Here is a 15,007-nt window from a genome sequence, read left to right as displayed (position 1 = left end):
GCACCCATCCTGCGCCCCCATCCTGTCATGTGCTGCTCCCATCCTGCGCCCCCATCCTGTCATGTGCTGCTTCCATCCTGCGCCACCATTCTTTAATTTGCTGCTCCCATCCAGGGCCGCCATCAGGGCATTACAGCCGTGACTGGCGTAAGGGGCCCGGTGAGCAGAGGGGGCCCGCATCGGGCCCCCTCTTACCTGCTCACCGGGCCCCTACCGGCAGCCGCAGGCTGAACCGGGCCCTTAGCGGCGGCCGGCGCTGCAGCTGTACGCTATTGACATGCGGGCCCGCGCCCGCACGTCAATAGTTAACAGCCGCCAGCCGCAGCGTGCAGGTCGCCGGCGTCTGACGTCATTGTCAGTCGCCGGCGAGTGCACAGTGCAGCTGCGTGGAGAGAGGAGCGCGGCAGGTAAGTAGAACTTTTTTTTTTTTCTATTAAGAGCGGAGAGCGGCGATCGGGGGGGGGGGGAGTTTGGGCAGAAGGCTGGACACAGAGGGGGCAGAAGGCCGCTGGACACAGAGGGGGCAGAAGGCCGCTGGACACAGAGGGGGCAGAAGGCCGCTGGACACAGAGGGGGCAGAAGGCCGCTGGACACAGGGGGGCAGAAGGCCGCTGGACACAGAGGGGGCAGAAGGCAGCTGGACACAGGGGGGCAGAAGGCAGCTGGACACAGGGGGGCAGAAGGCAGCTGGACACAGGGGGGCAGAAGGCCGCTGGACACAGAGGGGGCAGAAGGCAGCTGGACACAGGGGGGCAGAAGGCCGCTGGACACAGAGGGGGCAGAAGGCCGCTGGACACAGGGGGGCAGAAGGCCGCTGGACACAGGGGGGCAGAAGGCAGCTGGACACAGAGGGGGCAGAAGGCAGCTGGACACAGGGGGGCAGAAGGCAGCTGGACACAGAGGGGGCAGAAGGCCGCTGGACACAGAGGGGGCAGAAGGCCGCTGGACACAGGGGGGCAGAAGGCCGCTGGACACAGGGGGGCAGAAGGCCGCTGGACACAGGGGGGCAGAAGGCAGCTGGACACAGAGGGGGCAGAAGGCAGCTGGACACAGGGGGGCAGAAGGCAGCTGGACACAGAGGGGGCAGAAGGCCGCTGGACACAGAGGGGGCAGAAGGCCGCTGGACACAGGGGGGCAGAAGGCCGCTGGACACAGGGGGGCAGAAGGCAGCTGGACACAGGGGGGCAGAAGGCCGCTGGACACAGGGGGGCAGAAGGCAGCTGGACACAGGGGGGCAGAAGGCAGCTGGACACAGAGGGGGCAGAAGGCAGCTGGACACGGGGGCAGAAGGCAGCTGGACACAGGGGGGCAGTAAAGCTGGACACAGGGGGGCAGAAGGCAGCTGGACACAGGGGGGCAGTAAAGCTGGACACAGGGGGGCAGAAGGCAGCTGGACACAGGGGGGCAGAAGGCAGCTGGACACAGAGGGGGCAGAAGGCAGCTGGACACAGGGGGGCAGAAGGCAGCTGGACACAGATGGGGCAGAAGGCAGCTGGACACAGAGGGGGCAGAAGGCAGCTGGACACAGAGGGGGCAGAAGGCCGCTGGACACAGAGGGGGCAGAAGGCCGCTGGACACAGGGGGGCAGAAGGCCGCTGGACACAGGGGGGCAGAAGGCCGCTGGACACAGGGGGGCAGAAGGCAGCTGGACACAGGGGGGCAGAAGGCCGCTGGACACGGGGGCAGAAGGCAGCTGGACACAGGGGGGCAGAAGGCAGCTGGACACAGAGGGGGCAGAAGGCAGCTGGACACGGGGGCAGAAGGCAGCTGGACACAGGGGGGCAGTAAAGCTGGACACAGGGGGGCAGAAGGCAGCTGGACACAGAGGGGGCAGAAGGCAGCTGGACACAGGGGGGCAGAAGGCAGCTGGACACAGAGGGGGCAGAAGGCAGCTGGACACAGGGGGGCAGAAGGCAGCTGGACATAGATGGGGCAGAAGGCAGCTGGACACAGAGGGGGCAGAAGGCAGCTGGACACAGAGGGGGCAGAAGGCCGCTGGACACAGAGGGGGCAGAAGGCCGCTGGACACAGGGGGGCAGAAGGCCGCTGGACACAGGGGGGCAGAAGGCAGCTGGACACAGGGGGGCAGAAGGCCGCTGGACACAGGGGGGCAGAAGGCAGCTGGACACAGGGGGGCAGAAGGCAGCTGGACACAGAGGGGGCAGAAGGCAGCTGGACACGGGGGCAGAAGGCAGCTGGACACAGGGGGGCAGTAAAGCTGGACACAGGGGGGCAGAAGGCAGCTGGACACAGGGGGGCAGTAAAGCTGGACACAGGGGGGCAGAAGGCAGCTGGACACAGGGGGGCAGAAGGCAGCTGGACACAGAGGGGGCAGAAGGCAGCTGGACACAGGGGGGCAGAAGGCAGCTGGACACAGATGGGGCAGAAGGCAGCTGGACACAGAGGGGGCAGAAGGCAGCTGGACACAGAGGGGGCAGAAGGCCGCTGGACACAGAGGGGGCAGAAGGCCGCTGGACACAGGGGGGGCAGAAGGCCGCTGGACACAGGGGGGCAGAAGGCCGCTGGACACAGGGGGGCAGAAGGCAGCTGGACACAGGGGGGCAGAAGGCCGCTGGACACGGGGGCAGAAGGCAGCTGGACACAGGGGGGCAGAAGGCAGCTGGACACAGAGGGGGCAGAAGGCAGCTGGACACGGGGGCAGAAGGCAGCTGGACACAGGGGGGCAGTAAAGCTGGACACAGGGGGGCAGAAGGCAGCTGGACACAGAGGGGGCAGAAGGCAGCTGGACACAGGGGGGCAGAAGGCAGCTGGACACAGAGGGGGCAGAAGGCAGCTGGACACAGGGGGGCAGAAGGCAGCTGGACATAGATGGGGCAGAAGGCAGCTGGACACAGAGGGGGCAGAAGGCAGCTGGACACGGGGGCAGAAGGCAGCTGGACACGGGGGCAGAAGGCAGCTGGACACAGAGGGGGCAGAAGGCAGCTGGACACAGGGGGGCAGTAAAGCTGGACACGGGGGCAGAAGGCAGCTGGACACAGGGGGGCAGAAGGCAGCTGGACACAGAGGGGGCAGAAGGCAGCTGGACACAGGGGGGCAGAAGGCAGCTGGACACAGATGGGGCAGAAGGCAGCTGGACACAGAGGGGGCAGAAGGCAGCTGGACACAGGGGGGCAGAAGGCAGCTGGACACAGATGGGGCAGAAGGCAGCTGGACACAGAGGGGGCAGAAGGCAGCTGGACACAGAGGGGGCAGAAGGCCGCTGGACACAGAGGGGGCAGAAGGCCGCTGGACACAGGGGGGCAGAAGGCCGCTGGACACAGGGGGGCAGAAGGCAGCTGGACACAGGGGGGCAGAAGGCCGCTGGACACAGGGGGGCAGAAGGCAGCTGGACACAGGGGGGCAGAAGGCAGCTGGACACAGAGGGGGCAGAAGGCAGCTGGACACGGGGGCAGAAGGCAGCTGGACACAGGGGGGCAGTAAAGCTGGACACAGGGGGGCAGAAGGCAGCTGGACACAGAGGGGGCAGAAGGCAGCTGGACACAGAGGGGGCAGAAGGCAGCTGGACACAGGGGGGCAGAAGGCAGCTGGACACAGATGGGGCAGAAGGCAGCTGGACACAGAGGGGGCAGAAGGCAGCTGGACACGGGGGCAGAAGGCAGCTGGACACAGGGGGGCAGAAGGCAGCTGGACACAGAGGGGGCAGAAGGCAGCTGGACACAGGGGGGCAGTAAAGCTGGACACAGGGGGGCAGAAGGCAGCTGGACACAGAGGGGGCAGAAGGCAGCTGGACACAGGGGGGCAGAAGGCAGCTGGACACAGAGGGGGCAGAAGGCAGCTGGACACGGGGGCAGAAGGCAGCTGGACACAGATGGGGCAGAAGGCAGCTGGACACAGAGGGGGCAGAAGGCAGCTGGACACAGGGGGGCAGAAGGTAGCTGGACACGGGGCAGAAGGCAGCTGGACACAGAGGGGGCAGAAGGCAGCTGGACACAGAGCGGGCAGAAGGCAGCTGGACACAGAGGGGGCAGAAGGCAGCTGGACACAGAGGGGGCAGAAGGCAGCTGGACACAGAGGGGGCAGAAGGCAGCTGGACACAGAGGGGGCAGAAGGCCGCTGTACACAGAGGGGGCAGAAGGCAGCTGGACACGGGGGCAGAAGGCAGCTGGACACAGGGGGGCAGAAGGCAGCTGGACACAGAGGGGGCAGAAGGCAGCTGGACACAGGGGGGCAGTAAAGCTGGACACAGAGGGGGCAGAAGGCAGCTGGACACAGGGGGGCAGAAGGCAGCTGGACACAGAGGGGGCAGAAGGCAGCTGGACACGGGGGCAGAAGGCAGCTGGACACGGGGGCAGAAGGCAGCTGGACACGGGGGCAGTAAAGCTGGACACAGGGGGGCAGAAGGCAGCTGGACACAGAGGGGGCAGAAGGCAGCTGGACACGGGGGCAGAAGGCAGCTGGACACAGGGGGGCAGAAGGCAGCTGGACACAGAGGGGGCAGAAGGCAGCTGGACACAGGGGGGCAGTAAAGCTGGACACAGGGGGGCAGAAGGCAGCTGGACACAGAGGGGGCAGAAGGCAGCTGGACACAGGGGGGCAGAAGGCAGCTGGACACAGAGGGGGCAGAAGGCAGCTGGACACAGGGGGGCAGAAGGCAGCTGGACACAGATGGGGCAGAAGGCAGCTGGACACAGAGGGGGCAGAAGGCAGCTGGACACAGGGGGGCAGAAGGCAGCTGGACACGGGGCAGAAGGCAGCTGGACACAGAGGGGGCAGAAGGCAGCTGGACACAGAGCGGGCAGAAGGCAGCTGGACACAGAGGGGGCAGAAGGCAGCTGGACACAGAGGGGGCAGAAGGCAGCTGGATACAGAGGGGGCAGAAGGCAGCTGGACACAGAGGGGGCAGAAGGCCGCTGGACACGGGGGCAGTAAAGCTGGACACGGGGGGGGGGGGCAGAAGGCCGCTGGACACAGAAGGGCAGTAAAGCTGGACACGGGGGGCAGAAGGCTGGACACGGGGGGCAGAAGGCTGGACACAGGGGGGCAGTAAAGCTGGACACAGGGGGGGCAGAAGGCTGGACACAGAGGGGGCAGTAAAGCTGGACACAGGGGGCAGTAAAGCTGGACACAGAGGGGGCAGTAAAGCTGGACACAGAGGGGGCAGTAAATCTGGACACAGAGGGGGCAGTAAATCTGGACACGGGGCAGTAAATCTGGACACAGGGGGCAGTAAAGCTGGACACAGAAGGGGCAGTAAAGCTGGACACGGGGGGGCAGAAAGCTGGACACGGGGGGGACAGAAAGCTGGACACGGGGGGGGCAGAAAGCTGGACACGGGGGGGGCAGAAAGCTGGACACAGGGGGGGGCAGAAAGCTGGACACGGGGGGGCAGAAAGCTGGACAGGGGGGGGTGGGGCAGAAAGCTGGACACGGGGGGGGGCAGAAAGCTGGACACATGGGGGGCAGAAAGCTGGACACATGGGGGGCAGAAAGCTGGACACATGGGGGGCAGAAAGCTGGACACGGGGCAGAGTGCTGGACAGAGATGGGGCAGAGTGCTGGACAGAGATGGGGCAGAGTGCTGGACAGAGATGGGGCAGAGTGCTGGACAGAGATGGGGCAGAGTGCTGGACAGAGATGGGGCAGAGTGCTGGACAGAGATGGGGCAGAGTGCTGGACAGAGATGGGGCAGAGTGCTGGGCAGAGTGCTGGGCAGAGTGCTGGACAGAGATGGGGCAGAGTGCTGGACAGAGATGGGGCAGAGTGCTGGACAGAGATGGGGCAGAGTGCTGGACAGAGATGGGGCAGAGTGCTGGACAGAGATGGGGCAGAGTGCTGGACAGAGATGGTGCAGGATTGGAAACAGATGGGGCAGGATGGATACGATGGAGACAGATGGGGCAGGATGGGGAGATCATATGGGGTAGAATGGATACTCATGAGGGCAGGATGAGAGAACATATGGCTGGAGCCTGAAATGAGACACACGGTGGCCAGGATGGCGAATATTACCATAGGGGCTAATTAAGGGATATTATTATTGCAGTGATGTATTTATTTTATTTTTTGAGTATACTGTTTTAAATGGGGGGGGCGGTTCTGTTACTGTGTAGAGTGATACTATGTTGCCTTCTTCATGTGGTGTAATGTAGAAGTTGGGAAAATTAAGTAATGTGTTCTACAAGCGGAACTCGAGATAACTGTTTTATTTCCTGCAGAGACGAGTCCTGGCTGGATAAAGTGATGGCGGTCTGTGCTGGATGAAAGATGAAGGACTTCACCTAGAGACGTCACTGGTGAGTCAGTGTTACCTATACACTTACACTATACACTGTATACTATATACAGAGGTCCTGTGTACAATGTCACCAGTGATCACTGTATTATCTATACATTATATACAGAGCTCCTGTGTGTAATGTCACCAGTGATCACTGTATTACCTGTACACAGACACTGCTTACTAATTACAGATCTCCTGTGCATAATGGCACTGATGGTGATAGTATTGTGGGTTTTTTTTGTATTACTGATCAGTATTGTAGTATTCAGTCATTGTTGGTAATATGTGGTCTGGTCATGATGTGGAGGTAATATGTGGTCTGGTCATGGTGTAGCGGTATTTGTTCCTTGTATTTTATATTATTCGATCACTGTGGTGGTAATATGTCATCTGGTCATAGTGTTGTGGTATTTGTTCCTTGTATGTAGTATTATAGGTCATTTTAAAAATTGAAAAATAAATAAAAATATACCTAAATTGTATTGCATATTTTAACAAATATTTAGTAGGTTACAGTAGAGTAGGGCCCGGCCAAAAGTGTCTACCTTGTTGTGGTGGCGGCTTAAAAAATCTTTTGGCCAAAACAAAAGCTGCCGGCTATATGTGTGATCTGGTGATGGGAACTGTCAATGTGTGATAGGTGAGAAGTGGAGATTTTCCAAGAGAGAGTGGTGGGACTGTGGACAGTTCGTGGGGTGGAGCCTGGAGGCGGGGCTGGGGTGGAGCCTGGGCGGAGTTTCAAGGGGGCCCCGAAAATTTTGCCAGTATGGGGCCCCGAAATTTCTAGTGGCAGCCCTGCTCCCATCCATATGCCCCATACGCTGCTCCATAAAGGTTTATGGCCCCCATAAGATGCTCCATTGTATATGCCCCGTATACTGCTCCATAAAGGTTGATGGCCCCCATAAGATGCTCCATAGTATATGCCCCCGTACACTGCTCCATAAAGGTTTATGGCCCCCATAAGATGCTCCATAGTGTATGCCCCGTACGCTGTTTCATAAAGGTTTATGGCCCCCATAAGATGCTCCATGGTATATGCCCCCATACACTGCTCCATTATGGTTTATGGCCCCATAAGATGCTCCATGGTATATGCCCCCGTACACTGCTCCATTATGGTTGATGGCCCCATAAGATGCTCCATAGTATATGCCCCCGTACACTGCTCCATTATGGTTTATGGCCCCCATAAGATGCTCCATTGTATACGCCCCCATACACTGCTCCATTATGGTTTATGGCCCCCATAAGATGCTCCATTGTATATGCCCCCATACACTGCTCCATTATGGCTTATGGCCCCATAAGATGCTCCATAGTATATGCCCCCATACACCGCTCCATTATGGTTTATGGCCCCCGTACACTGCTCCATTATGGTTTATGGCCCCCATAAGATGCTCCATACTATATGCCCCCATACACTGCTCCATTATGGTTTATGGCCCCCATAAGATGCTCCACACTATATGCCCCCGTACACTGCTCCATTATGGTTTATGGCCCCATAAGATGCTCCATACTTTATGCCCCCGTACACTGCTCCATTATGGTTTATGGCCCCATAAGATGCTCCATACTATATGCCCCGTATGCTGCTGCAATATATAAAAGAAAATATCATACTCACCTATCGTCGCTAGGCGCCGAGTGCTGAGGGGCCTGAGCAAGCGGGTACACCGGTGCACTGTGGGGGTCAGGTGCCGGTATCGCCGCCAGCTCAGGCCCCCCAGCACTTGCTATATTCACCTGGCCCTGTTCCACCCCTGTGCACCGCCATCTTCCGGGTCCTCTGGCTGTGACTGGTCAGTCAGAGGGCAGCGCCGGCACGCATTAAGCACGTCATCGCGCCCTCTGAACTGAACGTCAGAGGCCGAGGACCGAGACACGGAGACGGAGCCGCACGCAGCGCTGGAATGGGGCCAGGTGAATATAGCTGATATTTACCCTCCTGGCGGTCCCTGCTTCTCTGTTGGAGATTGCGGTGTGCGTTCAGTGTTTACGCATACTGCAATCTCCTGGAAGCGTCACTCTGTGGGGGCCAGACTGCGCCGGCGCTTGCGCTTGCGCAGTCTATAAAGGCTTCGGACAGAGTGACGCTCCCAGCGTTTTAGATATGCAGCAGACAGTTAAGGAGCTTTGAGAGGGGTGCAGTGGGAGCTATGTACGCACATACAGTGTCTGCAGGTCTTGCGCTAATGTGGATATGCTGTGCCCTGCCTACCTAGCGCTGCAATCTTGAGACCCACGAATTAGCCCTAAAAAGGACTGTTGGTTTCTCAGGAGTTGTGGACTGAACAGTTGCAGACCTACGATAACTCTTAAAAGCACGATTCTGACCCTATCTCAGCAGTAGCTCTCCCTACAGTTGCTGAATACGGAGATAAATGCGGCGAGCAGGGCAGCGCCAGGTCTCTTATACTCGTGATGATGCTGTGCGGCCAAGCCAATCACTGCACGATCACAACAAAGATGGCTGCGACCAGTGCGCAGGCGCTGGGCCTCTCTGACCTTTCATGGCGCCTGCGCACTGCAGTACTTTGCTCTGCCCTCAACCGGGCAGACAAACTACGCCTGCGCAGGAGCCACAACAGGAAGCAAAGAAGAGGACGCCATCGTATGAAGATGGGAGGCGCCGGACCAGGACCGCGACGCCCATCGGACCAGACGGCACCGCAACCGCCCCTGGGTGAGTATAATATGACCTGTTTTTCTTATCTTGCAGGTTACATCGGGGGCTTATCTACAGCATTACAGAATGCTGTAGATAAGCCCCTGCTGCTGGTGGGCTTAGGGGTGACAGATTCCCTTTAAAGTAATGTATAATAAAATATTAAAAAATAATATAACTGACTGCAATGGTGCAGCTGGGCTTGGATTTATGCTGCCTGTGGTTTGGGCATCATGAATCAGGTGGCAAGCTCCTGTAACTGGTTAGGTGGTGTGTCCCAATACTTTGTCCACGTAGTGCATGAATGATGAAGCTTGTGTATATTACCTATACTTTATATACAGCTCTGGCAAAAATTAGGAGACAACCACATCAAAACCCTGTCATGGCAGCCCTATCTCCAGACCTGAACCCCATTGAAAACCTCTGCAATGTAATCAAAAAGATGCTGGATAGTCACAAGCCATCAAAGACCTGCTTAAATTTTTGCGTCAGAAGCAGTGTGAAAGACTGGTGGAAAGCATGCCAAGAAGCATGAAAGCTGTGATTAAAAATCATGGTTATTCCTCAAAATATTGATTTCTGAACTCTTCCTGAGTTAAAACATTAGTGTTGTTGTTTCTAAATGATTATGGACTTTTTTTTGTATTATTTGATGTCTGAAAGCACTGTTTTTTTTAAATTTTGACCTTTTTCTCCTTTTCAGAAAAAAATACAAAATGTATTGCTTGGAAATTCGGAGACATGTTGTCAAAAGTTTATAGAATAAAAGAACAATCTAAATTTTACTCAAAAATATACCTATAAGGCCAGGATCACACATGCGAGAGATACGTCCGAGTCTCGCATGGTAATACCCGGCATTGCCGCCGTCACTCAGGAGTGGAGCGTGCGGCCACATATATTGCTATGCGGCCGACGTTCCACTCCTGAGTGACGGCGGCAATGCCGGGAATTACCATGCGAGACTCAGACGTATTTCTCGCATGTGTGATCCCGGCCTAAAGAGAAAAATCAGAGAAACTCAACATTTTGCAGTGGTCTCTTAATTTTTGCCAGAGCTGTATATTACAATATTTCAGGATGACATGTTGCTTTTGATAATATATTCAGCAGATTAATTAGTTATGAAACATACAAAAAATGAGTAAATCAACTCTAACTCTCTGAGTCATACATTATGAGGGAACATACTGATAACATTGGTAATGATGAACATATGCGAGTTATTTGTACCTTAAGGCATAACAAGAGATATAAAAAATACTGTATTTCTATGCGTGGGTATTAAATCCAGAATGTAAGCTGTACGCAGTGCTGCGTTATCTCGCCGCACACAGAATTTACCACATTTATCTCTGGCAGGATACAGAAATATGTATGAAAACCGTGGCCATTTACTGTATTACAAAGTGCTGAGGAGGTAAGAGATTTAGAAATGCCTGGCATCAAGCCCAATCTAAATGGCCATGTAAAAGCAGTTTGATTAACTAGAATTAACATACTGATTGGCAATCTGGAGCTGGTGCTGCCGCCAATCATTACCGACCTCCTGTAATAGGAGGCTAGGACCACGAATGCAAATAGGAGATTAAATCCCCATGTCGATTTCCTTTTAATATCAGGAAACTGTGAGATATCACATGGCCCAGAGAGATTCAGCAGCACTGTGGTGCACACAGCTCCCCTGCTGCAAGCAATGAGCCTCTGCTGGAGTGTTAGCTGCTGGTCACCAGCCATGAGTGTGTACAGTGCCTGCTCAGACCTGCTGCCTGCTGGCAAAGCACACAGCCCCCTGACACCAGGAACTTTGGAGATCAGATGTTAGTCTGGATTATTCACCACTTGGATTACAGAAGGAACAACTCACAGCAGTATAGAGGGGCTGCACTGCTGTGTGGAAGAAAAGCCCCTGCATTTACTGAAGGAGCTGGCTATTGTCTACCATGGGTATGACATACTGGATGGATGTGACATTGTGTGCCCCTGCTGTAGTGCCCTACTGAAGGGGCACACACCTGCCTGGCCACCACAGGATGTTCTTAGCAGCTTTTTATGGGTCCTACTATCTTTCCACTGATAAACACAAATCATCCCTGGAGTTGAAATTTAAAGGAGAATATTTCTAAGTTGATCATTATATTTGGAAGGCTTCAGTGAAATATTTTATCCTCCACAATCTTCAGGATTACTTGGAATACAATCTCTTGATCGAGTCAGACTTATCAATGAGCTTCTTCCCGTAAAATGCATCTGGATTTGTGTAATTTAGAAGAGTTTTTGGAAAGATGACAATTTCTCAGGTTTTCTGAACGTCTTTGAAGAGCATCTTCTCACCATGATCATGTATGGAGAGATGCTGCTAAACTCCAGCAGTGCTACTGAAGCCCAGGTCATGCTCCAGACCAACACCCCTTACCTGAGCAGCACTCAGAGACCTGTCAGCTCCTCAGCCTTCTACATGTCTACAGCCAGGGTCCTGAAGGAAGGGGAGATCAACAAACCTGATCTGATGACTTATATTGTGTTGTTTCTCCTTCTCTTCTTATCTGTGTCTCTCATTGTCCTTTTCATTAACTGTCAGCTCCGGAATTCTTTCTTTGCAGGTTTACCTTATGACAGATCCCTCAGAGAAGCCAGGAGTCCTTGGAAGACACAGTCTGTCTGAAGCACACACAGACACAATTTCCCAGGATGATTTTTCTATAAAAGTGGTATGCAGTAAATAGCACAAGCATAGATGTCCTTAGATGAAGTAACCCACTGTAACTGATATAGTCATTGTTATAGTCAGCATCTTTTATCCATGCCAAAGCATTAAGAACCTATGATGTGATTCTGTTTAATAATCTTATTTCAAGCTACATTTCATTATATTCTGCACATTTATGATGGCTTTGTGATTTCTGGATTTCTTGATAATTGCATGATTCTGATGGACGTCAGATGGCACAGTAGGCGCATCACTCCATGCTCAGGGAGCTCGTGGCTTGTCACTCCTGAAGAACCAAATTGCTACCCGAGAATAATAGCTGAGGCATCTCAGAACATGTATCTAAGATGTATCAGAAGTCTTTACTGTGATAACTTCTATAGAAAAAGAAATAAATAGCAATAGCTCCTTTCTTCTGGGGAACACAGTGTTATTCTTGGTCTTTTTTCGGATACTGTGACTGTATGACACCTTTTATAGGGGCTTTGCCAGGATTGAATGTAGTCGTGTCCACCAGGACTAACTATTTGAGCGACAGTTGTAAAATAATAAGCTGAATTTCCTAATTTATAGAGATGTTGAGTTTGAGAGATGCCAGCTAAAAGAAATGTGTGTTGCTCAGGAAATACATAACGCCTACCCACCACCTGTAATCAGTGGCAAACGTCACCTTATTCCATTCAAATGTAAACCCAGAATTAAAAAAAATTTTAAGAACATTTTGCTGCCTAATATTTTATATTCCCTGGCCTAATCCTAGTGGGTTGTCTACATCTAGTACCGAGGGCACATTTCCCACCAGCTATTTTCCTGCAATGAAACGCGTAGTGAACTATATTATGGTATTTTTATATAAAATCCCATCAATGTATACATTAATATTGTGATAACTAAAATATTACCCAATCAGCACATTAAGTATTAACCCTAAACAAGCCACAACAAGATATTTTTGTTACCCAATATCTAGTAAAAGGATACTGAACAATAAGCTATGTGCCAGTTTTAATTTGGGTAATGATTTACAGATGGTACAAGATTTGGGTAGCCTCCAGCATTACGCCACTGTGCAACTAATTGATTTATTCTTTATTATACGTAAGTGCAATTCGTCAACAATGTACGGTTTCCCAAGCTTGAGGAATCCAAGAGTGATCTTTTTCTGTACAGAATTCATAACATTTCTTCATTAAATTATGCTTTTTAATATAAAACTGATATAATAAGAAATGCCTTTTTTCTGTACTGAGCGAAGAAAGTCTTGAATAATTATTTAGTTACTTTACAATTACATCTACATGGCAGGAATGCTTTCTTTTCCCCATTCACTGGTACCGCAGTTGCAGGAATCAATATGTGAAACTACTATCTAATTTCTGTACAGTACAGCATAGTATTGGTAATGTAAGTGACATGACTGCATATACATGTATTTTTGAAAATACTGGAGTGTTGCCTCTTTTTTTTAAATCCATATACATATATATATATATATATATATACACACACACACACACACGTATACATAGTAACATAGTAGTAACATAGTTATTAAGGTTGAAGGAAGATTTTAAGTCCATCTAGTTCAACCCATACGGTATATACTTCTCTACCAATAAAGGAAACACCAAAATACCGCATCCTAGATATCACTAAATGAAACATTCCAGTTGTAAATCTTTATTCATTACATAGTGGAATGTGCTGAGAACAATAAAACATAAAAATGACAAATGTGAATCAAAATTATTATCCCATGGAGGTTTGAATATGGAATGATACTCAAAATCAAGGTGGAAAATTAAATTATAGGCTGATCCAACTTCAGTGGAAATGCCTCCATACAAGGAAATGATGCTTAGTTGTGTGTGTGGCTTCCACGTAAATGCATGCTCCTGATGAGATTGCAGATGTTATCCTGAATGATTTCCTCTCAGACCAGGATTAACCCCTTTACCCTCAAAGGTGGTTTGCACAATAATGACCAGGTCAATTTATACAATTCTGACCACTGTCCCTTTACGAGGTAATAACTATTCGTGATAGTGGTAACATTTCTTTGATATTACCTGCGTTTATTTGTGAAAAAAATGGAAATTTGGCAAAAATGTTGAAAATTTTGCGATTTTCCAATTTTGAATTTTCATGGCCTTAAATCACAGAGATAAGTCACACAAAATACTTAATAAGTAACATTTCCCACATGTCTACTTTACATCCGAACAATTTTGGAACCAAATTTTTTTTGTTAGGAAGTTATAAGGGTTAAACGTTGAACAGTGATTTCTCATTTTTACAACACCATTGTTTTCTTAGGGACCACATCACATTTGAAGTCACTTTGAAGGGTCTATATGATAGAAGATACAAAAAAGTGACACCATTCTAAAAACTACACCCCTCCAGGTGCTCAAAATGACATTCATGAAGTTTATTAACCCTTCAGGTGCTTCACAGGAAATTTTGGAATGTGGAAAAAAAATAAACATTTAACTTTTTTTCCCCAAAAATTTACTTCAGTTCCAAAATGTTTTTGTTGTGCATTTTCTCCTGAGTACATTGATACCTTATATGAGGTAGAAAACCTCTGTTTGGGTGCAAGGCAGCGCTCAGAAGGGAAGGAGCACCATTTGACTTTTTGAATGCAAAATTTGCTGCAACAATTGTCAGATGCCATGTTGCATTTGGAGAGCCCCTGATGTGCCTAAGCAGTAAAAATCCTCCATAAATGACACCATTTTGGAATCTAGACCCCTCAAGGAACTGATGTAGATGTGTGGTGAGCACATTGAATCCTCAGGTACCTCACAGAAGTTCATAACATTGAGCTGTAAAAATAAAAATCCCCACTAATATGTTTTCAGCACAAAATATTGCATTTTCATAAGGGTAAAAGGAGAAATTGCATGATACAATTTGTTGTGCAAGTTCTCCTGAGTATGCCGATACAGGTATAAGTGAGAAAACCACTGTTTGGATGCACGGCAGGGCTCGCATGGGAAGGAGTGTCATTTGACTATTTGAATGTAAAATTTCCTGGAATCATTAGCCGATGTCATGTCCCATTTGTTGAGCCCCTGATGAGCCTAATTAGTGGAAACCCCCCACAAGTGACACCATTTTGGAAAACAGACCTCTGGAGGAATATATTTAGATGCATGGTAAGCACCTTGAACCCCCAGGTGCTTCACAAAAGTTTATAACGTTGAGCCATGAAAATAACAAAATCACATTTTCCTCACAAAAATGTTTTAGCCTCATGCTTTTAATTTTTCTAAGGGCTAATAAGAATTTTTTTTTATAACAAACAGAGGTCCATTTTTTCCTGAGTGTGCCAATACCCTACATGTAATCAGGAAATATTTTTCAGGCACAGTGC

The 15,007-nt window shown here is 51.4% G+C and overlaps 1 protein-coding gene across 1 annotated transcript; it reads left to right on the top strand.

The window, feature by feature from the left end:
• The first annotated feature begins 10,455 nt into the window (after nt 1–10,455).
• Nucleotides 10,456–12,051, top strand: SMIM32 (small integral membrane protein 32). The gene has a single exon (XM_069763926.1). It carries the CDS (start codon nt 11,254–11,256, stop codon nt 11,581–11,583), a length of 330 nt encoding a protein of 109 aa, XP_069620027.1. The 5' UTR covers nt 10,456–11,253; the 3' UTR covers nt 11,584–12,051.
• Nucleotides 12,052–15,007: the final 2,956 nt, after the last annotated feature.

Source organism: Ranitomeya imitator, chromosome 4 (assembly GCF_032444005.1).
Source record: "Ranitomeya imitator isolate aRanImi1 chromosome 4, aRanImi1.pri, whole genome shotgun sequence".
NCBI lineage: Eukaryota > Metazoa > Chordata > Amphibia > Anura > Dendrobatidae > Ranitomeya > Ranitomeya imitator.
Note: the sequence above shows the minus strand (reverse complement) of the source record. Positions and strands in the feature narration are given on the sequence as shown.

Coding starts and splice junctions, on each gene's coding strand:
- SMIM32 (XM_069763926.1), top strand. CDS start 11,254: ATGATCATGTATGGAGAGATGCTGCTAAACTCCAGCAGTGCTACTGAA.